The 25,358-nt window shown below is 39.0% G+C and overlaps 1 protein-coding gene across 1 annotated transcript in view; it reads left to right on the top strand.

Annotated features, from left to right (window-relative positions):
• ANOS1 (anosmin 1) overlaps positions 1 to 25,358 on the top strand; it is a 130,014-nt gene that overhangs the window by 10,199 nt on the left and 94,457 nt on the right. The window contains exon 2 of the mRNA XM_068180103.1: positions 14,957 to 15,004. Coding sequence (XP_068036204.1) covers positions 14,957 to 15,004 — 48 coding nt within the window. The remainder of the gene's footprint in view (positions 1 to 14,956; positions 15,005 to 25,358) is intronic.

A 25,358-nucleotide genomic window follows, 5' to 3' on the forward strand; every position in this document is an offset into this window, starting at 1 on the left:
CATTTAATTTGTACCTAACAATTTTGGGAAGGGAACTGGAGCTAAAAGAGCTTGAGGCTTTCTTCTGTTTTGAAATTTCTTTCTATGCAACTGTGAACTGAGATCAAGAATTAGCCAAACATTGGTCAGTCTGGATATGCAGTAGGTGGAAGAAACATTTGGGCTTAGACAAACTGACACAAAGAGGTAAAAATAATCCAATTAATGAAGAGTGTGTCACTTCATATAGTACTTAGTAGCAGCTATGGGATGTGTTTGTCAGGATAGATAAGGAAAGAAGATGTAGATTTTTAGGGCTAGGAGCTTATTGCTGGGTTTTTAATTTGAGTTAAAAAGTTGAATACACAATGTGAAAGACAGTAGCTTTCTGGTAAGTTTCATGGGTTTTCTGTCCAGTGGATCCTCACTGACCAAGTGGAGTAGAAATGCACACATGCTGCACATGCAGCATATTAGTTCATTTTGTAAAAGATTTGGATTATTCATAGATTCACACTCATGTGTTTGAGCACTGGAGAGCATCAAAACCAGAATTTTCAGTGGCACTTGATGTGGAACAGCAAACAATAATTATTTCAAGTCTTCTTCCTGTGATCCAAACTGTCCTTATGTAGAAAAAAAAAGAGCAGCAAAGTGAACTAAACTTTAAAGTTTAGTTCTAAAGTTAAGTTCAACCTCAGCTGTTTTCCAAATTGTAGAAAAGTGAACATATACAGTTTCCTAAAGGATATGCTGGCTGCCTTTGTTTTGGAATAGAAAACATGACTTGGTTAGTTTTAAAAACTGAAGAGCTTTAAAAATTAATATAGGGTAGGATCATGTTGCATACTTTAACTGGGGATTTTTCAGATTTCTGACTGATAATCATTGATTCTTCCATTTATATAATTAATAGCTTAAGACAGATTTTTCTGGAGTTTTTGTTTCTGGACTGAGTCTGATATCTCTACACTTGATAGTAATGTATCCAACAGTTTCAATGGAAATGAGTTTAGGCCAGTGACAATATAGTAGAAATATCTGCTTATAGTTTATGGATAAAAACAAGAAAGTTCTCAATATGCTGTGTAAAGAAGATTAACTTGAATTTGTTAAATACGATCTTACTGTATCGTGACATATTTCTTTTCAATTCAGTGGTAGTAAATAACACAATGCCATTAGGACAAAGTAAAACTAAATTGCCAGTTATATGCTAGATGTAAAGCACCTTTAAATATTTGTAGAAGAGATTCTTTCAGATGACAGGGGAAGGTAGAAGCAATTTAATGTAACCAGAGCTAAGTACCTCAAAAGACAGTAGACAAATATTTTTTTAAAAGGTGAGATACTGCCCAGTTTCTGATTGTTACTCCATGTAGCCAAGTGCCGTCAGGGATTCCAAAGTATCCCTTTAAGTTTCATCAACAGGCATGGCTTGTTCTCTTAATAATAGGAGCATATGTCAAATTTTTATGCCTCTAAGATGCTTATTCATACCTAGGAGATCCATCTGGTATAGATTGAGCCTCAGTTAACTTGTTCTCACCCATGAACTTCCCACTGAGAAAGTAAATCGAGCAGAGCTCCTCAGCCCAATGAAAAAGAAACTTGAATATTATCAATCTACTTGTAGTGCCAGAACCCCCTTCACTGTCTTTCTTTCTTAGTTTCTTTACACAGGTGAGAAAGCTAGTAAAATGGAAAGAAACATTATAAATGGGACAGAATTCCTGGAGCATACCACCAGTTTCAGTGACTTTCCAAAAAGAGAACAACTGAAATATTTGTCAGTTTTTCAGAAAAAGGTGATTTAAGAAAGAGAAACAGAATCTTAATATAAAATACCTACTGTTAGTACAAGTTACTGACAACTGCTATTAACTCCAGTTGTCCACATTTTATGAGCTTACAGATATATATTACAATGGTTTTCTTTTGTGGCTGATTAAAGATATAAAAGCAAATGCTGGGCTTCACAACTGGTGTGATCCTTGCAGTGGAATTCTGTGGAATTCCATATCCAATTGTTTACATTAACTGAATGTTTTAAAATGCTGTGGCTTGGGTAGGGACTTAGGCTGTGTTTTGACATCTCTCGTGTTACAAGCCTTTCAATAACTTCAATGCAAATTAACCTGTTTTAATTTTTAACTCTTTCACCTGGTGCCAGGAAGGTCTGAAACATGATGGGCCTGTCAGCAAATGCTTGTTCTGCATAACAGCTACATCTCTGGTAACCATATGTGTTAATGACAAATGCTTCAGTTCTGCCTTGAAGAGAGATTTATTTTCCTTTTATGGTGTGTCTTCATTAGTTAGTTACAAGACTGTATTCTAAAATCCTGGCATGTGAAGTGCTTTTATGTTTGTGGGAAATTTTATGGCAATGTGATGAAGCAACATAAATCTTCCACTAAAGATTGTCACTGAAGAAAGATCAAGTTAATACTCCTGTACATTGAATTGTATGAGTAGTTTTAGTATATTGTTATCAATAGAATTTAATGTTGATTTCTTCTCTCTCTCATATGTCCTTTCACAGTCATAGGTTGCTTTAAAGGTGGTCTAGAACACTGGACTGCAGCAATTGTGTAATGGAATACACATTTCTTGCAGCATACAGTTCTTAAACTGGAAAAAGCCCCTAAGAAAACTGGAAGAATCTATTGTAACTTGCATTAAAATGTTGTTTATCTCAGGAATAAACTGTCAGTGTCGCAAGGCCAAAGGGTCTCAGCTAGGATCAGGTTAGCATATGTGTTAAATTTCAAGTGGAAAGACCCACCCACCCTTCAGTGTGCTCCTTCACTTGAGGCCTGTTTTTCATCCATTGTCACCACAATGCCATCTCAGCTTCTGCTGGTGTGGGATCTACTGCCATTCCTTAAAATAGGAAAGGAATGAGAATGTGGTCTGCACACAAACACCAACAGGGTTTACAGGTCTGGAGCCGGGCAAAGACCGCAGCACCGACTGGTCTGGAGGAGGGCGTCATGACTTCTTCCGCTTGTGTGACGTGTGAGGAGACGGCGTTCAGTAAGTGATGTGATGTGTGCTGTCTGAGCAGGTGCTACTGCCATCTCCTAGTCTCTATGGCTAGCTTAATTTGGCAGCCCTGTGTGTTGGCCTTCTGCAGAAGTGAGAACTGGCTTGGGAAGGGACAGGTCAAGGACCAAAAAAAATAGCAGCAATGGAGAGAAGAGTGTTAACCTGTCTGATAAGATTTTTGTTGAGTTGTGCTTTAGAGAGGAAACAATAAATTGTGGACTTACTGAACTGTACCCATTGCATCTTTTCTGTCTCTCTGCAACATCTACAGTGAAGGCAGATGTATGGAAAGATTAATAATTAAAATATATCAGGGAAATAATACTTCTTTTTTCTGAAATGCTGCTTTAACTGTTGTGGTGAAAGACTTTTTTTGTGGTTGTGGTTCCTAACAATATTGTGATGGGTTTGTTTCAGATTGCAGATAAGCTATTCTGTTTTAAGTCCAAGAGTCATTTTTATTTGAAAAAATCTCTAATTCCTGAATGGCCACAACCCTTTTGCAAATGTTTCTAGGAAATCCCAGGTCTGGTGAGGTGCAATTCACTCACTGAGAGAGGTCTTCTGTAGAAAATGGAACAAAAATCCCCAAAGACTGTTTACACAACTCTTAGACCGCCAAGGATTGTGTTAAGTTTTACACTTTTTGCTTTTGAGAGCTTTGTTATGTACTTTAATAATTCCTCCAAAACATGATTTTTGTATAAAAATGTTAAAAATATTAATAGGTCTCTGCAGCTACCAGTGAATAATTATGGTCACATTTTATACTGCATATTTAATCTGTAGGATTGTAATTTGTGCTAAATTTTACTGCTGAGATTATACTTTACTACATGCTTTAAAAATATTAAAAGATAATGAAACACAGTATTCATATTGGCAATTATGTTTATTGAGCTTATTGCCTTCAATGAGGAAAAATTTTATAGTAATACATCAAGACAATAGGAATAAGGAGATATTTGTCACAAATATTTTATGTTGAGAAAGGTGCTGCATGGAATTAATATTTTTATTTGTTTTCCTTTAAAAGGGAATGAAAATATATGTATTCATCAGGTTGTGTGGATGTGGCTGCTACTGTGGCTTGAAATATTTAGTATCTTGTAAGCTAGTAACACATGCCAAAGAGAAAGGAAATGCATTCATGAAATTTACCATGTGAATTTTGTGCAATTATATTGGAAATAAATAGTCCAAGAATGTGAGTGTATAATTTGATGGTACCTGACTGAGTCATAATAACATGGCTACTGAAGAGCTGCTAAGTTTGAAGGGCAGGTGTGTGTATCCGTGCTCCTGCCAAAGTTACAAGTGTTGTATATAATGATGTCCCTCTCATACATGCCAGAACAGAATAAGAGAAAATGCAGTGAAACATCACACGGCCAGTGTGTGGTACAGTACAATGCATTTAGCAGTTTTTGGAATCAGAAATTACTGTGACAATGCAATATGCATGGACTATTCCATGTTTGTGTAGTTTATGTTTAGACTATTTATAATGGTCATTTTAGTTGATATAAAAGTGCATGGTTGCTATTCTTGTTGTATGTGTGGTTAGTTTCCTAAGGATGTGAGACAACAGAACCTTAAGCATTTTACAAGTCCAGAAAAGAACGCTGCCCTGACTGACTCGTAAACACCGTGGCTTTTGAGAAAAATTTAGTCTGATAGGAAGCACTGAATTGCTAATCTTTTGTGTTTGGGAGATGTTAGAAATGTTTGAGATGCACCTACACATTAGTGTTTTAATGTGGATCAGAGTTTGCTTTGGTAGTAATTCTCTTAAGTATCACGATCACCTTTTCTTTCACATTATGGGCCAGTCTGAGAGTTCATGCAATGGACTTCTTCTGGATTAACATAACTGGGAGACATAATCCAGGAGGACCTAATGTGCTTTAGCAACTAACAGGCATTGTGTCCATGGGACCAGACTAGAATTATTTGAAGGAAAGGGGAAAGTTGAAATATGTGTAGTGCATACATCAAACCCATCAAGACCAGATGTTTTGCTCAATAGATGTGTTACTGTGGTTCACATGACTTCCTAGGGAGTTTGTAGCTGATTCTGGAATGCTTTGTTGATAGGCAGCGGAGGCAAATGCAGCCTGTGACAAACATACCACATCACGTGCTTTTGGGAGTCACCCAACTAACCAGTAGTCTTATAGTTATACAGAATAATAATATGGACTATAGTTTTCAGTTATAAAATCAAATCAGCATTCAAAGCAGCATGTAAATATTTCTGAAGCATTGGATCCTTCAGTATATTGAGAACCAGTTGTATTTTTTTCAAATACAAAGTAAGTTGTATATGTCTACATTTATTTTGTATTTTACATAAGCAAGCATTATGTTCTTAGAATGCATTTTGTTCTTTTTGGATGTTAATTTCCCAAGGCTACACTTCTATCACATCCTTGATCCAGCACATACTTTTATTATCTCATTATTTCATATGTATAGCAAATCCAGTTTATGACACAACAGAAAAAGTGCATTAGCATTTTGAAAGGGTGGGGATTTTGAAATAGAGTTTATGAACAAGTAGTTGACAAACTATCTTTTGCTTCCCATTAACTGTTAGACTAATTTCTGTTCCCTTCAATTTGGATTACTTAATCTCAAAAAATGTGTTCGAAATTTGGCCCAAATATACTTTGAGATTCAATATATAACTTTAATATCTTCAAGTTAGTGTCAGTGTGTTTGATTCCTCCTGTTGCATAGAGAAGTGAAGTTTATTTCATCTGGATTCTTTTACAAATCGGTAAAGACTTCTGCTAAGCAGAATAAGACCTCAGTTAAGATCAGTCTTAGAAGTGGTTAAGAGTGAAGCCTGTGAAGCCACAAGAAGGCAGTCATAACTCACAAGTGTGTGGAGACACAAGGATTCCTGTGCTCATTCGTTTTTACAGCTTGTGTTTATCTAGTAGTTTTTCTATGTGTTTGAGAAGACAGTGCTCTAAAAAGAGGAAAGGTGTCCTATACTTAGAGATGCAAATTTAATCCAAGCAATGCATAGTCTGTTTTCAAAACTACTGATCTTTTGCTATTTCATTGGTAATGGCCTTTGGATTTTGATGATTGTCTTTCTGGGAACCTACTAATGATGACAGCTAGAGAACAAGTAGTATTGTGTCTCATGATATAGGTGATGGTTGGTGATATACTTAATTTCTTTTTTAATTACTCAGGTCTGTTTTTTTTTTTTTTTTTCTGTTTTTGGTTATGTGAAGTTATGGCTTTTAATGTTTTGGTCTATAACAGCGATAAAGGCTGACTTTGTATAAACTGTTTAGCAAATACCAATGCAGAGTTTAGGTCAAATTTAGTTTTATTTGTAGCCATCCATCTACAGGAGGACCTACCATATCATTGCCATAGGAGCTAGCACATTGCAGATGATGGCAGTGTCAACATAAATCCAAAAGAAAACCTGACTAAGACTTTGTAAAAAATTATTTGTGATATCCGTTTTCTGGTGTTAAATGCAGATGTTAAAAATTAGGTGGCATTGTGAGTCACATTGTGACCCATGATAATTTAATTTTGGTTTATATTTGCAAACTGTCAGAGAATGAATTTTTGGGATGATCAGTTTTATAAGTATTTCTTACATTCAGTCATCTCTTTAACTTAATTACTTTGGGTTAACCAGTAACCAGCATTGACTTTTCTATGGTTTAAACATCTGTGACATAAAGATGGCTTCCTCTAAGGGCATTGTACATTTGATTTAGTTGTGAAGAATCACCGTCGTTAGTTACAGTAACAGAATAACTTCAAGTGTTTGTTCCAAAATGTGTTCTTGCCCTCAGCTTCTTTTTTCAGGATACTGTTGCTCAGTGGTTTGGTATTTTTTTTAAGAGTTGTATGTTGTTATAAGATGCCAGAGGAAATATATATATAAATACTTAAGCTTAATGCTGAATTTTTACATGTGTTTATATAACACAGGCCTAAAGTTATCTTATAGTAATATATTAAACAGTGTGACTAATATGGTGCTAAGTGCCTTTTCTCACATTAGAGTTCTATGCAGTATTTTTTTGTTGCTGTTTTTATTTTGTTCTGGGTGTTTGGGTGATCTTTATTTGGTTTTGGGTGATCTTTATTTGGTTTTGGTGTTGCAATTTTGGTTTGTGCTTTTACTAACTAGAATAAAGTCTAAGGACATTACTTACACATCAGGAATAAATGAAGATGTTATTATAGGCCTTAAAGCACAGTCTTGTGCTGTCAGTCTCAGCATGGGCTGGCTCCCAGGGCATGGAGAGCCAGGGGCTGGGGGTGACCTCATTGCAGGCTATGGCCTCTCCGAGGGGGTGGGCAGAGCTGGGTGCTGGTAGCAGGGTCATCAACAGCCTCGGGCATGGCAAAAGATGAGCCAGGGTCAGGGAATGCCAGGGACAGCTGTGGGATGAGTGGGCTCATGGTGTGCTGGGAGAACAGCCTGAAGGACAGGGCTCAAGGTTTGTAATCAATGGGGCCACATCTGGCTGGTGTTTGCTCATCACTGGTGTTTCTCAGGGTTCAGTTCTAGAGCCAGCTCTGTTCAATACATCTATCAGTGCTCTGGATGCAGCAGGTGAATGCACCTTGAGTGCAAGCTTGCTGATGATACCAAACTGGGAGGTACTGGTGATTCTTTTCAGAGATGAGAGGCCTTGCATAGGGATCTAGATAGGTTAGAGCACTACAAAATGTTCAATGGGATGAAATTTAACGAGTAAAAAAATGTATTGGTGCAGCCTCACCTAGAGTGCTGTGTGCAGTTCTGAACCCCACAATTTAATAAGTATGTGAAACTCCTTGAATGTTCCCAGAGGAGGGCAACAAAGCCAAGTGGCAGGCTGGAAGACATCCTGAAAAGTGTGGCTGAGGACTTTGGCCTTGTCTAGTTTGGAGAGGAGGAGACTGAAGGGTGACCTCATTGTTCTCTATCTGAAAAGGAGAAGTGGAGAGGAAGGTGCTGATCTCTTCTTCCTGGGATCTACTGGCAGGACAGATGGGAATAGCTCAAAGCTACGCAGTAATTCAATTTATTATTTGTTGATGCTTACTTTTTTCAGTTTCATTCTTTATTAGAACCAGTAAAAGGCAACAGAAATCCCTTACTAAGGAATAATTTCTGTAAAATACAATGAAATCAGAAACTATATAAAGAGCAAAATGTACTAATTTCAGTTGTTTGTATTTCCTTCCTTTCTTTCCTGAACAGAAGCCAAGGAACCAGAATATTACTGCTATTTTGTTGTATTTTATGAATGTTTTCATCTCATACTGTTCTTCTATCCATGGTTTCTCCAGTCGATGGTCTTCAAACTTGACATACACTGGACAAGCATGTAGTAGAAACAATGCTAAAAATATGTTTGCATAAGTTGCCCTTGAAAGAGCCAGTCTTGTTTCTGAGGTGGACTTTGCTGTTGAACTTCATAACTTTCTCCTTCACCACCTGCAGCTCCATGTTTCTCCTGTTCATTTCTGCAGAGTGATTTGGTTTCACTGGCCAGGTTTTAGTCTTCACTCTAGCCTGCTGCTGAGTCATCTCAAAGTGCATAAGGGCTTATATAAGGGCTTATATTTGCTGTAACTAGGTGAAAGACTTCTGGGGTAGGTGTTCATGGTGCTGTATAATAGCGTGTCCTCCTTTCATTTTCCTGCATTATTTTCAAAGAAGAATCTGTTCCTGTCATATATATACAAAAGCATAACTAAATAACCATACATCAGGAGAGGTGGTACTGTGGTTCCCCTGCCCCATACATTTACTACAAGTTAGTGTTTAATTTTGATATAAGGTCTTTGAGAAATAAATTTATCTTTGGCATTTCATATCTGTTGGTTTTGATATCTCTCCCCACTAAGGCCATAAGGGTTACAGATATGGTGTTATATTTTAGCTAAATGGTATGCTCTGTCTCACCCCTGGAAAATGTATGGTTTATTCCAAGCCTGTGATCCTCCCCTGCAGTATCCTGTGTCTGTAATCGCATTGGCCCGATCTGTTCCGCGCCCACTTTGAATCTCCCTGTTCAGTGTGCCGGGGGGATGCTTCTCTCTCTCTTCTCCGGCTCTCCTGGCCGGTGCCTGCTCAGCCCCTCTCTCCCCCTCCCCTTTCCCCCCTCACTCCCCTTTCCCCCCTCTCCCTCAGAAACCATGCTGCCTCCCGGGGGTAGGACCCCCAATAAACCCTCATCTAATGAGCACCCTCAGAAGCCGTGTGGAGTCTCCTTGCCTTCCTGCTGCCACCAGTGAACTCAGCCTAGGGGGGACCCCCGCGTTCCGCTGCTACATACAGACTTACTTGAAATTCCTTCCTAAGTTCATACTTCTGTATTTGGGAGCTGGAATGCCTAGTTTGAATTTGTTGATTCCATTTTGCACTTTAGTTCCACATTTCAGACCTGGGCCTGGGAACACACAGCACTGACATAGATAAGTACCTGTATTAATTTGTGTCATAGCAAACATGCAGTCAGGAAATGCATGTTAATCACAAGTTATACTTTACTGTTACTTTTACCTTCGTGCTGTTGAGATTTTTGAAAGGGTACAGAAAATGTATATTGGGAGCCTCTTTTTAAATTTATCATTGCAGCAGTTAATGATTTGTCTACTCAAATGTTCTGTTTTACTTCAGTGGGTTCTGCTATTTGAAAGGTTTATTTCTATGCTTTTTTGTCATTTTGAAAGAATCATTGAGGTTGTCAGGACAGGCCACTTCTGAGAGACAGTGGTTTCACACAAATGTGCATTGAAGATTGGGCAGGGAAGAAGAGACTTCCAAAACTGATAATAGATACACAGCTACTGTCATAGCAGATGAAGTGGCTATTTAATTTTTATAGCTCAGGTCTGGCATTTCAAAAGAATTATGGACAGAGATGCAAATTAAATAATTTCATACTGGATTTTTTTCTGCCATTGCACCAATTAAAAACCAGTTTTTACTTGCTTGTGAATGTCATTACCTTTTTTACCCCCCGTGGGGCCCACTGTAGGTAGAAGAAGATTGATTTTTCTTGCTTCTCTACATGTATTTTTTTTTCTTACAAGAGATGCTGCACAGCTTTCCTTTTTTCAAGGCATAGAATACAGATGTTTGTCTTAACTGTTGAGGGCATTTGTAGTTTAACAAAGGAAATCAAGTATGCACAAATACTTGCTGGAATGAATCTTGTAATACGATCTTGTAATCCTACAACTCTTGTAATATTTATCTGTTATTTTGTTTTAGTTTTTTTCCCCCCTCCTGTTTTTGCTTTTGTAAGCTCTTTTTCTTGTACATGTCAAACAGTCCTGGTCTTTGAAGGTCTGATTCTTGAAATTTGTCTACCATTTCCTTCCTGGCAGATTCAAAGTGTGTGTGGCTCAGGTGGTGACCCGAGTTCCTCTAATCCATCTGCTATGTGCTGTTGGAGACTGCTTTAGTTTCCTCTGCCTGACATCTTTCATATGATGTGTCAGGCCTGGGAAGGTGGCATGCTTGGAGTTCACCCTGTTGGGTGCAGTTTGCTCTCTTCAGTATGCAGATTAGGATGCTTCAAGGTTGCCCTGAAGATAAGCTGTGCAAGGCTTAAAAATGGGCAGGAAAAGTGGTATTTAACTCTACCTTGAGGCCATTTCTGCACTGCAGATTGAAGCCACCACTAAAGACTAAGTCAAAAGTCTCACCAGCATAAGTCAAGTCAGAATTGGGTTTGAAGAAAAACAAGCATGAGGAACTGAGAATGGAATGTGGGAGCATGTAAAATGCTACAGATAAAACACAAATTGCTGATTATTTGAAATTATGGTTTCAGCCAGGTACATTGGCATGAGTAATAATCACAGCTGAATGTTTGTGATTAACCATGTGTTAAGATGCAGAGTGGAGGAGAGCCTTCATTTAGAGTTTGTGCTTGCTCTAATAACTTGCTGTTCAAAGGAAGCCTGTAGAATTTGTTTTTCCTTATGCAATGAAAGATCATTCACATCATGTTAGTTTGTATGAAGTTGAAGTTGCTAAACAATATTTTTACATTTTGATAGACTTCCTTTTTAACTCAAGTACTAATAAGTTTCAGTAGAGAAATGAAAACAGTTGTAGATGTTGAAGTTATCAAGTAGAGGAACCACACATCTGGGCATTTATGGCTTTATTGTCTCAAGTAACAGATATAATGTAAAAGCAGAGGTGCTTTTTCTAGTTCACTGGAAAGTAGCAGCATAACTGAAACAAAGTGGTGAGCTACTACTAATCTGTTATTGCAATCAGCTACTTCTGTCACATTTTATGTGAAGAAGAAAGAGAGATAAATTGAAACTAGCTCATGAAATACTGTTTTAACATTGCTGCTGGCTAGATTTGTAAATGGAAATAATAAATCCTAATACAGCATTGAGAATAATACTAAAGAATTCCCACTAGCTTATGTTATTTACAGCTGTTCTAAAGTTTTATTTCTTTTATTTATGTCTCTTTTCAAAGGGGTTGGACCTGAGATGGTGCTCAAAGTTAGCTAATCTTGTGCTAGCGAATCTCAGTTTTAGCTAAATTTTATCACAATGACAGATAAAAATGGTATTATAAAATTAAGTAGTATTGCATGGTAATCTGCTGGAAGATAAAATAATTTTTCATAAAATATTGAAATTAAATGGTATGAACTGATTGTTTTAAAATGCTCCTAAATAACTGCAAATAAGTGTAAAGGAGTGAAAAAGAGTGGCTATGTCTTTATTATTCCCATAGCTTCCTTGATGATACAGGAGTAGAAATTGTTAGCATTTCAGCGCATATGGAAAAAAAAGACATACAAATTTTCTGAAGTTCAGATTAAGAGTTGTGGTGAAAGCCAACCCGTTCTGTGATTCTGACTATGGAGTTGGTTGAAGTCACTTACAAAATGATGGAAGTTGGAAGGGATCTTAATGGTCATCTAGATCATCCCTCCTGCCCTGGGATCTTCCATGAGGTGTCGTTGAACAGTTCCAGTGATGGAGCATCCACCACTCTGGGCAACCTGTTTCAGTATCTCACCACCCTTATCATAAAAAGTTTCTTCCCTAGATCCAATCTAAATCTACCCTCTCTCAGTTTTCATCTGTTGCCCTTTGTTCTGTCCCTACAGGCCTTGATCTCTGTCTTTCTTGCAAGCTCCCTTTATATAATGAAATGCTGCAATAAGATCTCTCTGGAGCATTCTCTTCTCCAGGCTGAACAACCCCAAGTGTCTCAGCCTTTATTGAAAGGTTCTCTGGTCCACAGATAATTGTTGTGGTCCTTCCCTGGACCTGCTCCAACAGGTCTTTGATTTTCTTGTCCTGAGGATCCCAGAACTGCATGCAGTTCTCCATGTGTGGCTTGTGAGAGCAGATTAAAGGAGGATGATTTCTTCCCTTGACCTGCTGGCCACATCTTGGAAACTTTTGTGAACATATGACTACACACTTGTATGAAGACATGCACAAACATGATCTTTTTAAATATTCACAAAGAGAGATCCAGCTTCAAAGCATAGGCTTCATAGTTGTGGTAGCAAATCACTGTATTCAAGCTTATAAACTTTGTTGAGATCAGAGCACAATGCTGCAGTTTTGAAAAACTATTGTGGTTGTCTCCATTACAATGATTCTAATGTATCTATTTCTCCTTCTGAATTGTATATTGATGGAATAATTTTTACTTTATCTGTGTGAATTTTATACATGAAAAGTTATATATTGTTGCAGTTAAGAGCCACCCGGCAACTAAGCTTGACATGTGCTCACTCAGTTGATCCATGAGTGGGACTGAGGAGAGTATCAGAAGAGTAAAGGTAGAAAAACCTCATGGTTTGTGATAAAGACAGTTTAATGGGTAAAGCAAAAGCCATGCACATAAGCAAAGCAAGGAGTTATTTCACTGCTTCCCAGATGTTCAGCCATCCGCTTTGTCATGCATAGTGGTGATTTGGGAAGACAAGCACCATCACTCCAAATATCCATCCCTTCCTCCTCCTCCTCCTCCTCTCAGCATTATATGTTGACTCTGATATCATATTGTATGGAATACCCCTTTGGTCAGTTGGGATCTTGGGATCATCTGTCCCATCTGTGTCCCCTCCCAACTCCTTGTGCACCCCCAGCCTGGTGGGATGGGGTGAGGAGTAAAAGAGGCCTTGATGCTGTGTGTAAGCACTGCTCAGCAGAAAAAAAACCATCCCCGTGTTATCTGTAGCTGCGCGTTTCAGGGGGGGACCCCCCCTTGGCTGCGAGTTCGCCGGTAGCAGCAGGAAGGCAAGGAGACTCCACACGGCTTCTGAGGGCCCTCATTAGATGAGGGTTTATTGGGGGTGCTACCCCCGGGAGGCAGCATGGTTTCTGAGGGAGAGGGGGGAAAGGGGAGTGAGGGGGGAAAGGGGAGGGGGAGAGAGGGGCGGCACACTGAACAGGGAGATTCAAAGTGGGCGCGGAACAGATTGGGTCAATGGGATTACAGACACAGGATACTGCAGGGGAGGATCACAGGCTTGGAATAAACCAGACATTTTCGAGGGGTGAGACAGAGCACACCATTTAACTAAAATATAACACCACAGTTATCAACACTGCTTCCAACACAAATCCAAAGCATAGACCATACTAGCTAGTGTGAAGAAAATTATGCCAGATGAAACCAACAAATGCAACATATGTATATTGTTCCATTATTTGTATCACTCTTTAATAAAAAAAGAAAAAAAAATTAAAAAGGAGAAAGAGAAAAAGATATAGTGTTGCTACATTAGTATTTTGCATTCTGGCCTAACTGAATTCCTCCTCCTTGGAAACTGATTTCCAGATCTATAATTGGTGCCAACAGTGACGGTATACTGCAGTCACATTCCCTGTGGGAATACCTTGCCTAATTCCTATGAATGGGTGTCCTTTTACTCCCTCATAGACTGACATTTGTAGCCCAGTTCTGAACTACAGATTTACCAGAATCTTCAGCCATTCTGTTTCCAGAGTATGGATTTATAAGTGGTGGAAGAAGTACATACATATAATGTCCTAAGTACGTCAGCTTAGGATGTGTTGCAGGGTTTGTATCCCATTTCTCATGTTCAGTCATTTAGGTCATCCTGATGGTGTTTCAGTCTTCCACTATACAGAAGGTAAATCATTATTTTGTTTCATACTTTAACACCACAAACATACACTTCTGAGCTCTGAGTTTTTTCCAGAGTTGACCCTTAAAAAACGTCTCTAGAAGAACAGCAAGTTGCTGTTTGTCCCTGTGCCAGTTTCATACTTTCTTTCCCTTCTCATCATGTTTCCTTTTCCTTTAGCTTAAATTATTATTTTGCATGTTATCCTGTATAGGTTGTTTTACTACAGTGAGGATAAATCAGAGCTGTACTGTTTCCTCATCTCAGAAATGCACTTTATTATCAAAAATATAAAATAAAACTGGCACAGGTGTCTTTTGGGAAACTCATGTTGCATTTAATTGAATTTTACATTTACATAAAGGTTGTTCATTGTCTTTGCTTGACAGTTTATTTCAAGTGTTGTGCAAAATGGAAATGCAGCTAATGGACTTTTCATTAATCACTATTAATCTATATCAATTTCTTAAATGCAAGTGTTACCTTTTGTCTATTACTTAGCAATTCTAGACAGCAAGTGTTTACCAAGATGGACTGAAAGATGACTTTGTTCAGTTTTCCACCAAACTTGCCTGCTGAAATGCTTTCCTAACTTTTTAATGTTACCTTTACACTTGTGTGAGCCTTTAACTCCACAAAAGGGACTAGGAGTCAGGATTGGTACTTACATTGTGGCACAACATCATTGTCTAAGCAGAACTGGATGGTGTATTCCATTTAAATATGTTAGGGTGAATATGTCTAGCCTGAAAGAAATATTACTATTCATGTACATTTCCTTTGTCTTTCAGAACAATGGGTCACTTGCTTGGTGCCAGAATCATAAACAGTGTTCAAAGGTAAGTCCTGTTTTTTCCTCTTTCATTTATGTTACCTAGGTGCTTTCAGCCTCTTGTCTGGGGATTAAGTGCTTTTCTTAGCCTGTTTTCAGAAGTGTCTGTTTATATTTTATTAGGAAACCTCAACCTGTAGTAAAAGATCAAAAATTAAAACCAAGTGATTCACTCTTTCAGGACAAAGGAATCATGTTGGAGGATACATATCAAGCATAGTTAAACCAACATAATTCTGTCATTTTAAGAAAGTTTACACTGGAACCTAGTGTCTCATTTGTGGTTTTTACAGTATTTTTGGTCAGAAAAAAGTAAAACTGTCAATAACTTAAAAATATTCCTCCAACAGCACCAGGGTTTTAACATTCAACATTTCATTCAGTTTGGATATTTAATTTTTATCTTGAACCTGAGTTTCTTGGAAAGTATTCTTGCCACAAACCCCAGTGGCTCTACTGATGCCTCTTTCCCATTCTGGTATTTAAACCCTGCAATCCTAAAGGGTAGATGGGGTAATTGTAAACTGACTGTCCTGTGCAAGGGTCTTTCTATGGTGCCTGGATGGAAGCAACAGCACTTGGGAGCTTTAATGTGTTTAGCTCAAGTGGAATTGCACAATTGTTGCTGACTGTTCATAAATCTCATGGAAGCTGCATTCATTGGAAATTTGCCTAAACATCCTAAAAATGTGTTTCTAAAATAATTTAGGCCTTTTTATTCATGAAGGTTGTACTGAAAATGGAGGTAAATCTAAGTAGCATTGTTCTTTATTGTTTCAATAATGCAATCGATGTTAAATGCTGATGCTGACCCTTGATTTTAACACATGTTGGTTTCTTGTGTACATTTAAAGAATGAGATTACACATTTGCTGATCTAGCTTCTGTTGACATAAAAGGGATTGGAAACGGGAGGATTTTTTGACTGTTCTGTTGCAGGTAAATAAAACAAAGTTGATTTCTTTTATCAGTATTAAAATCCAGGGTATAACAGTGTCAATATAAGAAAATAATGGAATGGAACATTTCCTGTTAGCTGTGCCACACTGCTAAGGATTTCACTTCTGCAATTAAATGTTATCCTTAAAATTCTTCTTGAAAACCTCAAACAGATGTGCAAAGTACATATTTCATGATAGTTGAATTGCCTTTGCAGGAAAGCATGAGGGCCTTGTTCCACAGTGATCCTGATACATTTTTTAAAAAATTTAGTTGTGAAGCCTACCGTGGTAAGTAATTGAAAAGGTTTTCCAGTGGTTTGTGTCTGTCCAACAAAGAAGGAATCATACAAGAAAAGTAGTCCAGGTTTTGAAACAGGGCAGAGGTTATAAGTATATCTCTCTGAGTCACTCCCAAGTTTATCGAGTCCACATAAGGTGTATATAAGCTGACACGAATTTTACCTTAAAATTGAATTAGTATCTTGAAACCAGTGTAAGAATGCAACAAATTAATATTATATTGTATTACAAAACAATGATATTTGAAATTTTAAATTACTTAAAATGTGCTTTGCAGTCATGTTACCCTATGTTTTTCATTCTTTCTTAGGAAGGTAATATATTTTCCTTAAGAAAGCAGCTTTGCCATATTTAGTAAATAAATAAATGTAAACTTGGCCAAATTGTTAGCAGAGCTAAACATAAGCATAATGTTGTCTTTTCAGCATGGCTTTGATTTTCTGTGTTTTGCAATGCAAAGTTAAATGATTGCTTTAGCTAACTAAAATTTTCAAAATGATGCAGGGAATTCAGTTAACCTTTTAAAAATGCAAATTCCTTTTACTTCTTCTCAGCACCTTGGTGAAGGAGGTTTGTATGTGTGTGACAGGTACTGGAAGATTCCACAAGGAATGGTGTGATGCTCAACCTCACTACAACTAACATGGAAGGCCTTGCTGGAGATGTAAAGGTTGGGGGCAGCCTTGGCTGCATTGGCCATGAGATTGTGGAATTCAGTATTGAGCAAGAAGGAGGCAGGGCAGCAAGTAAGATAGTAATCCTGGAATTCAGGAGAGCAAGCTCTTTTGGGGTCTTCTTGGAAGAATCCCGTGGGAACAGATCCTGTGGGGAAGAGGGGTCCAGGAGAGCTAGTTGATCTTAAGGATCACTTCTGCAAGGCTCAAGAATGATGCATCTTGGCAAGCAAGAAATTGGGCAAAGTAGGCAAGAGACCTGTGTGGATGAATAAAGAACTCGTATCATTTCTCCAGTGTAAGTAGGAAATACACAGGAGATGGAAGCAAGGGCAGGCCACTTGGAATGAATATAGAGAGGTTGTCAGTGAAAGGAGGCAAGGAAGGCCAAGACACATCTGGAGTTAATGGAATGGGGACTGTGATAACAGAGGACAAGGAGAAGGCAGAGTTGCTGAACGCCTTTCTTACATCAGTCTTCATTGACAAGACCAGCCTTCAGGAATGTCTGACACAGGAGATCTGGGTAAAGGAGTGTTTGTTGTAAGGTTTTCCCTTGGTTAGGGAGGACTGGATTAAAGAACCCTTAACATCCATGGGCTCTGATAGGGTGCATCTACAAGTGCTGAGAGACCTGGTGAACACCATAAGTAGGCCAAACACAATCACCTTGGAAAGGTTATGGCAATCAGGAAGTGCCTGAGAACTGGAAGGAAACAAATTTCACCCCAGCCTTCAGAAGAGGCAAGAAGGAAGACCTAGGGAATTTAGCAACCAGTCAGCCTCATCCCAATCCCTGGAAAAGTGGCGGATTGCCTCACTCTGAAGTCCATCCCCATATGGATGACAAGTAGATTATCAGCAGTAGTCCTTGACCAACCTGATGGCCTTTGACAATGAAACAGCTTATGTGGGTGGGTGGGGAAATGCAGTGGATATTTTCTACCTCAATTTCAGCAAGGCTTTTGATACTTTCTTGCAATATCTTCATAAACAAACTCCTTCCTTCCAAGGAAGGAAGGAAGGACTGAGATGGATGGATTGAGAACTGACTGACTGGCAAATTGTAGAGGGATGTAATGAGGCACAGGGTCTGGTTGGGGCCTGTGACTTGTGGTATCCCCCAGGGTTCAATACTGAGCCCAGTATTGTTTCTCTTGTTCATCACTGTCTTGGATGAGAGGTCAGATGCCTCCTTATCAAGTTCAGTGACAACACAAAGCTGAGAGGAGTGGCTGATACCCCAGAGTGCTGTGCAGCCCTCCAGAAGGGCCTCCACCGGGTGGAGAGATGGGCAGGGAAGATCTGTGTGAAATTCAGCAAAGGCAGGGTCCTGCACCTGGGGAAGAACAACCCTCTGTGCCAGGACAGGCTGGGGGCTGACCTGCTGGAAAGCAGCTCTGGGGAGAAGGACTTGGGGCTGCTGGTGGACAACAAGCTGTCCATGAGCCAGCAGTGTGTCCTGGTGGCCAAGAAGGCCAATAGCATCCTGGGGAGCATTAGGAAGAGCATTGCCAGCAGGGAGGTGATCCTGCCCCTCTGCTCAGCCCTGGTGAGGCCACATCTGGAATGCTGTGTCCAGTCAGGCCCTACCCATAGCAAGATCTGCTGCCTTCCTGGGTGCCTGGGTATGGATGTTACCCAGAAACTTCCTAATCTGGAGTGGTCCTGAGACTACTACTCATTACTGATTTTCCACGTAGGGGATGATGAAGTGGCAACATGTAGTCCAAAGATGATCAAAAAGGACTTCAGGGCCTTGGAATGTTTGGCAAGGGACTCTGAGGCGCAGGTGATGATTTCCTCAGTACTTCCAGGTGAAGGCAGCAACATTGGAAGAAACAGATGGGCTGAGTCTATTACTGCATGGTTCTGTGGCTGGTATCACCACCAAAATTTTGGGTTTTATCCACCATGGAATGGTCTATGCAGCACCAGGCATGCTTGTACGAGTGAGGACTCGCCTTTCTCAGGAAGGAGAGTTGCTGCTTGGGAACCAGAGGAGCCTATTGACAGAGCTTTAAACTGGTTGCTATAGGGGAGGGGGACAGTATCAGGTTTGTGCCTGGTGACCTGTGGGATGAGAAGTGAAGGTTAGAGGGATAACATGGAAGAGGACCCTCTGCCAGTGACTCTGAAATGTGCTGGCTGCACTGGAATGCACTTGCAGTCTTACGGAGACAAGCCAGGGATTCCTAATGTAACATAAACCAACAGGGAAACACCAGAGAATTATCTCAAAGGAATTAAAGGCTGTTCCTTTAGGAAGGCAATTGGCTGACAGGCCAGCAAACTGTGTCTGTGTAGAGGCATTTCATATATACTCCTCAGCCCTCCACATTCCCAGGGGTCACATAAATGTTTCCACTAGCATGACACACTCATTGGGATTGATGCTACTTGGTGTAGAATTGTTCATGTACTGAGTGAGGTTCCATTCAAATTTGGTCTAGGTAATGAAAGTTAAAATATAGCATTTATTTTACTTTACCAGTGGATTGCTGGCAGCCTGTCAGACTTGCTGAGTAATGCAAAGCTGGACTCATAAACAACAGCATGACGAAGTAGAACTGCAACGTGGAGAGACTGAAAAAGAAAGTGGGCTGGATTGGGCTGGGCTCACTATTTCTTAACACAGTTGTTGGACCAGCACCTGGATCTCAGTCAGCTCTACTTATTCCTAGACCCCACAGGGGTAAAAAGTGTATCTGCAGAGAGAACTGGACAAACTGACACTCCCTTTTATTCCACTTACAGGACTACATAAAACCCCAGTTCCTGTTGCCAACAACTGGTTCAGCACAGGAATTGAAAATAGAACCTCTGCAGAAGTTATTGTCTGGTCGGGGAAAGACGGTTAAAGCTGGAAACTGATGGATCTAGGTTTTTTTTATGCATCTGGCCTAAAGTCTTCCATCACAGCCAAGTGTTTGGCAAAATATTGCAAAAAATGTATTTATGCCTTTAATCTTCAGACTGTCTTTAAATAATATTTTGACATTGGTTATGCCTGTAGGTAGGCAAATATAACCTATTTTGGGCTTATCTCTCCTTTTTATCTCCAACTAATCATATTTGTTCCAATATATCAAAACTCTGAGTTACCTAAGTGATTATTCTAAAGCATTATGAGATACAGATTATATACAGGATGAAGTAGTGTCTGTAATTTATAGACTTCATCTAAAACATAATTCAACTTGTTTCTAACACAGGTAGTCAGTCAGCTTTGCTACTGGAAGAGGTGCTTCTTCCAGTCCCTCTCTTGCAGCCCATCCACTCAGGAGGTGTGGGGGAAAAAAAGTTGCCTCTGAAGTCTGAGAGGAAAAATGTTGAATACCTCAGCCTTCTCCCTAACCCTGTTTGACTACGTCCTCATATTCTTGCCAGGATAGGTCCCCATACTTCCACTGCCTGTGCATTTCCTTCTTGTCCTTTAGCTTGACCAGAAGGTCTCCACTCGTCTCTGCAGGTCACTTGCTTTCCTTTCTTGATTTTTCACATTTGGGGATTGAGAGTTCTTTTGCTGTATGGAAGATGTCTTTAAAGATCTGCCAGCTCTTTTCTGGTCCCTTGTCCTTTAGAGGAGTTTCCCAGGGAGTCCTGTTGACTAACATCTTGCAGAGCTGGAAGAATACTTTCCTAATATTTTGGGTCCTGACCGTATTCTTTACCTGACCCATATCTCTCAGGACTGTAAACTTCACTAGTGCATGAATATTGCATCCCAGGCTGCCTCTAACCTTCATATCACTGATTAACTCACTTGGTTAAAGCATTACAATAACCATTTCATTTGCTGATCAATCTTTCCCTAACTGCTATAAGTGGATTTAAGAACTACTTGATATATGAAATACTATCAAAACCTGGCCTAAGAAAATAATCTGCAAGGCTGCCTTAAATACTTCAAGGGTAACAACTTTGCATTGGAGGTTTGCTCTTTTTGTAAATAGCAATAAACTGTTCTATTTTGTGTTTTGAATTCCTTCACTGACTTGACCTTTGCTCTTGGATTTAACTTTCACACCTTTACATAATTCCTGGGTTGAGGTTTTTTGCTTCTCCTTAACTTACACTCTGAAAATTTTTATGTGATATTTTGTCTCTTTCTCTCCACTAACAGCACTATTCTGTGTGCCTGTTTCTTAAAAATCTGTCAAAGAATCAGGTTCTTGGAAAGCCCTTTTACATCTTTTAATGAAGGGTCTGCTAGAGCAGATTGTCCAGAACCACATCCAGTTGGAATTTGAGTATCTCCACATGTAAAGACCACAACCTCTCTCGGCAGCCTGTTTTGGTGTTTGACTACCTACACAGTAAAAGAGTTTCTGTATTTCTTGTTTTTTGATTTGTGCTTATGGCCTCTTGTTTAGTCCATAGGCATGACAGAGAAGAACCTGGCTGCCTCCTTTTCATTACATCTCAGTGGATATTTATAAACATAATTAAGATCCCTCTAAACTTTTTCTCAGCCTCAGATAATTGCACTTCTCTGTATATGGCAGATGCTCCAGCCCCTGAATGAAATTCTTGGCCCAATGTATTCTTCTTCTTTTCTACTTCTAAGCCCCAAATGACTCATTCCTGCTCCCATTTGCAAAGCTCCTGTCCTTAAAATCCCATTGCTTTCCAGCAGCCATTCTTGCTAAATTGGATGTAAGTGCACAGCTTTTGCTGTTCCTGCTCCATTTTCCCAGTTTGTTTTTACAGTGTGAGCTCCGAAGTTCCAAGGCTGTTCTTCTCAAGTACTTGGAAGTGCTGAGCATTTAACAGGTGCTTCCCTATGAAAACAACGGAGCTGATTGCTGCTGAGAGTAACATGAAAGGGCAGAGTCCTGCATTGATGCTGGCTTAGTGAAAAACGTATTTTAGACCTAAGGTTGGGGGGCAAGGGGGATGAAATGACTGGGAAAGGCATTTCAAGAGTTTGTGAAGTAGACATAATTTTTTTTTTTTTTTACAGCTCCTTACACAAGGGTTTTTTTTTTTTGTAGGCAGCTGAAAGTCAAGAGACCAGCAGGCATAATTTAGAGCTGCATGTGCTGTGGCATTTACAAGGACTGGAGATAAATGGGGATCATCATAACACACTGTGAATTGCAATACAACTTTCTTGTTCCCAGTGGCCAAGGCAGTGGTCCCTGATTGATTGATTCTGCGAGAAGGCTGAAAGGCTATTTCATGAGTTTTCAGAACTGAGAGGAAAATGTGAAAATAAAGATAAACAATTTACTAGTTCTGCAGCCAAATAAACATACTGTTTGACTATCTCAAAAAGACAGTTTACTTTCCGTTTAGAATAATATACATTCCTGAATTCCATATTCGAGCAATTGTTTCAGGCTTCCAGCTGAGCTCTTTCCAGAGATAATGCAGGTGGAAAGATGAGTTAATGGTTTAAACAATTAGAGATTTGATGTAGTCTTCCATCTGTCAAAGCCCACTGAAATGAAAGCTCACAGTTTTAATTTGTGCCTCCAGCATCTAACTCAGTCTGAAATGGTGTCAGCGATTTGCCCTGCCCACAGTAGTGCTATTCTTATGTTAAGCATTCTGTGCACACATGCTGAGAGACTTCTATCAAACATATTAGTGTGCATTTGAGAGATCATTAGCCTGAAGTAGCTGAAACATTCTAGGTTTCTTAGCCAGGAAACCCACATCTCTGCTGGAAAGTGTGTTGAGCCACTGTTATTTACACAATAAAGCTAGAGCAGGATAGGCATAGCTTTATAAAGTTTAGCAGGAATAGTGGTACTATGATTTAAGTGGCACCCATAAAAGGGTGAGATAATGAATGTTTTGTTTTTTTCTCTAAAAAGATGGAATGAATAAAAATTTCTTTCTTGGTCTGCTAGACAGATTGTTTTTTTCTTTCATCTAGTAAAAGCTAAGGTAAAACCATTTAATGGAATTGGAGTTCATAAGAATTGATCAGAAGATTATTGTTTGCATTCTCATAGATTATTTGATTTTTTTTTAAATATTCATCTATAAAAAGGGTACTGAGAACCACAGTGGTTAGATGATTAAAGCTGTACTAGCTAATAAATAGGGTGACTGAAGTTTCTGGATATTTGTTTATGGGGAAATAAAAGAAAGAGCTTTGTGATTCAATGTTTGTGTTTAAAGCATTAGTGTATAAGTGTGTAGTGATTACAGGAATCCCTTTGTTCCCAAGGGCCTTGAGAACTGGCAAATAAACAGAATTGAAATCCAAACAACATTTGCAGTACTCTGTAATGTATTGCTCTGTATTTGTAAATATCAAGTTTTATATTTTGGGGTATTGAAAAAACAGTTGTGTTAGAACATGAAATAAGTGAACATGAAGGAAGTTCATATCATTTACTGTTGCTATATTGGATCACATCAGTCATCCTTCCAGTCTAACACGTGTGTTACCAGCTGGATTCTCAATAGACAAGTAAACCTGTTGGTCTGGAATAACCTACTGCTAGGAAAAAAAAACAAAACAACCTTACTTAAGCCCTATTACTTGTTTTTCTGTGATACTGTGCAACCTAAAGGATATGTCCTTTTCAGAATGCTAGTTTTGGCTTCTCAGCTCTTGCTGCTTGCTGTTTTGTGCACCTTAAATTTTTTTGCCTTGGAAGAACAGAACTCAGGACTTTATGGAAGGTGTTTTACTTGGCCTTGACTCTGAATGATGCTGCTGATAACTTTCTGTCTCTAGTAAAAATGGTTAGAATTAAGTTTCTTTTTTCCCTTATTAAAAGATTATTACAACTGCCAGAGCCTTATGAGTGATAGGGAGGAAAGGATCAGATTGGTTTTATGTCCCTATAGCCCAGGTTTTGTTAATGAGGAGTGCTGAGGTTCTCGTTGATCTTCAGCATGGCTTTACAGAAAAGTTTGGTTCTTTGGAGCTTGGTCTTTTGGCCAGTTGTATCTGTTCTAAGGAGATAGTCAACTCTGATTGCTGTGCTGTTTGAAATTTGCACTCCTGAATACTGAGCAAACCGAGCCAATGCTGAGCATAACCAGTTGAAGATTAAGTAACCCTCTTTCACAGAGAAAGGACACAAAACTGTCATTAATGACTGAATTGTGCCAACACTGGCTTTGAGGGTAATAGCATAGCAGTCTCAAGTCTGTTCTCAGAAAAGCAAGGGCTGGCTTTAGACTTTAAATCTGCATGTGCTGTGGTAAATAGAGACACACTACAGCTAAAGGGAGAAATGTGTGCATGGGGGTGCTCACATATAAACACAACAGATATTATTGAAGCTGGCATGCTGAAGCACTAAATGCTTCTTTAACTTAGCTTTATCTGCTTCAGTGAACACTCTTCAAAATCCAAGGACATTCAGACTGCAGAATCCTTTTTTTAGAGGTATTTGAGCACAGAAATAATCCCTTCCTAGAAACTTTTGAAATACCAATGCAGCTATTCAGTCTAATCAACTGTAAATTTTTGTCATCTAAAAAGCAGTTGATTAAGTAACATCTAGCAGAAGGATGATTATCATTGGAGCAACACTGGTCAGACAGTAAAGACAGATGCTGCTACTGAGATTAAGGAGAATTAGCAATAAATCTTGAAAACAAACAACAGATTTATCTTCCAAAATCTTCAGTTTTACCAGGTCTCTCACCACTCATGTTGCTCAAAGCTTGTACGTATTTTTTTCTCATCTTTCAATAAATTTGCATGCTATATGCAGAGGGAAATATGTGACATGAAAGTGTATTTGAGATCTTGATTTCCCAAATACATTCTTAGTTCCCAAAGCTCAGCTGCCTGAATTGCTATTAGGAAATTTTAATAGCTTAAACAAGTCAGAGAATCTATACAAAATTTATAAATTTGCAGATGAGAATCTTAGTTTTATCTTATTACATTACATTTCATTAACCTGATTAATTTGTAGTGCAAAACAGGCTGTAATATTCTGTTCAAATGTATGGTCCTTTTCTCCTCTTGTGGGAGACAATTGCAGAGTTAGGTCAAATACAGCTCTAGTTAAGTGACAAAGACAAAATGTACTTGCATTGACCTTTAATGTAGTAATAAAATACATTCGAGCCATTGGAAAGGGACATATGTCTGTATCTTAACCGTGACTTCAAAAAGAGTTTTGCTTCACTAGACACAGGGCATTATTCAAAACCCACTGAAGTAAGGAATACTGACTTTCAACAAGCTTTATACGCATCTAAAAGTTAAGATTGTGCTTTTTCAAGTGACCTCCCTTGGAGTTTCTCCGTTACTCTAATATTGAAGGAGATATAAAAGTGTGCTTAGGTAGATGGAGTTACCGTGCTGAGAGGGAGGCAACTATCTTTTGAGGCAGGCAGACAGGCAGGGATGCAAGTGCCCTTTTCTCCACATATTCATTGAAGTGTAAGGAAAGCATTAAGCTGGGAGTGAGAGCTATGACTCTTTTCTACTTTTGAGTGCCTGCAAAGAATTGGAAAG

This window comes from Anomalospiza imberbis, chromosome 2, assembly GCF_031753505.1.
Source record: "Anomalospiza imberbis isolate Cuckoo-Finch-1a 21T00152 chromosome 2, ASM3175350v1, whole genome shotgun sequence".
NCBI classification, from domain to species: Eukaryota; Metazoa; Chordata; class Aves; order Passeriformes; family Viduidae; genus Anomalospiza; species Anomalospiza imberbis.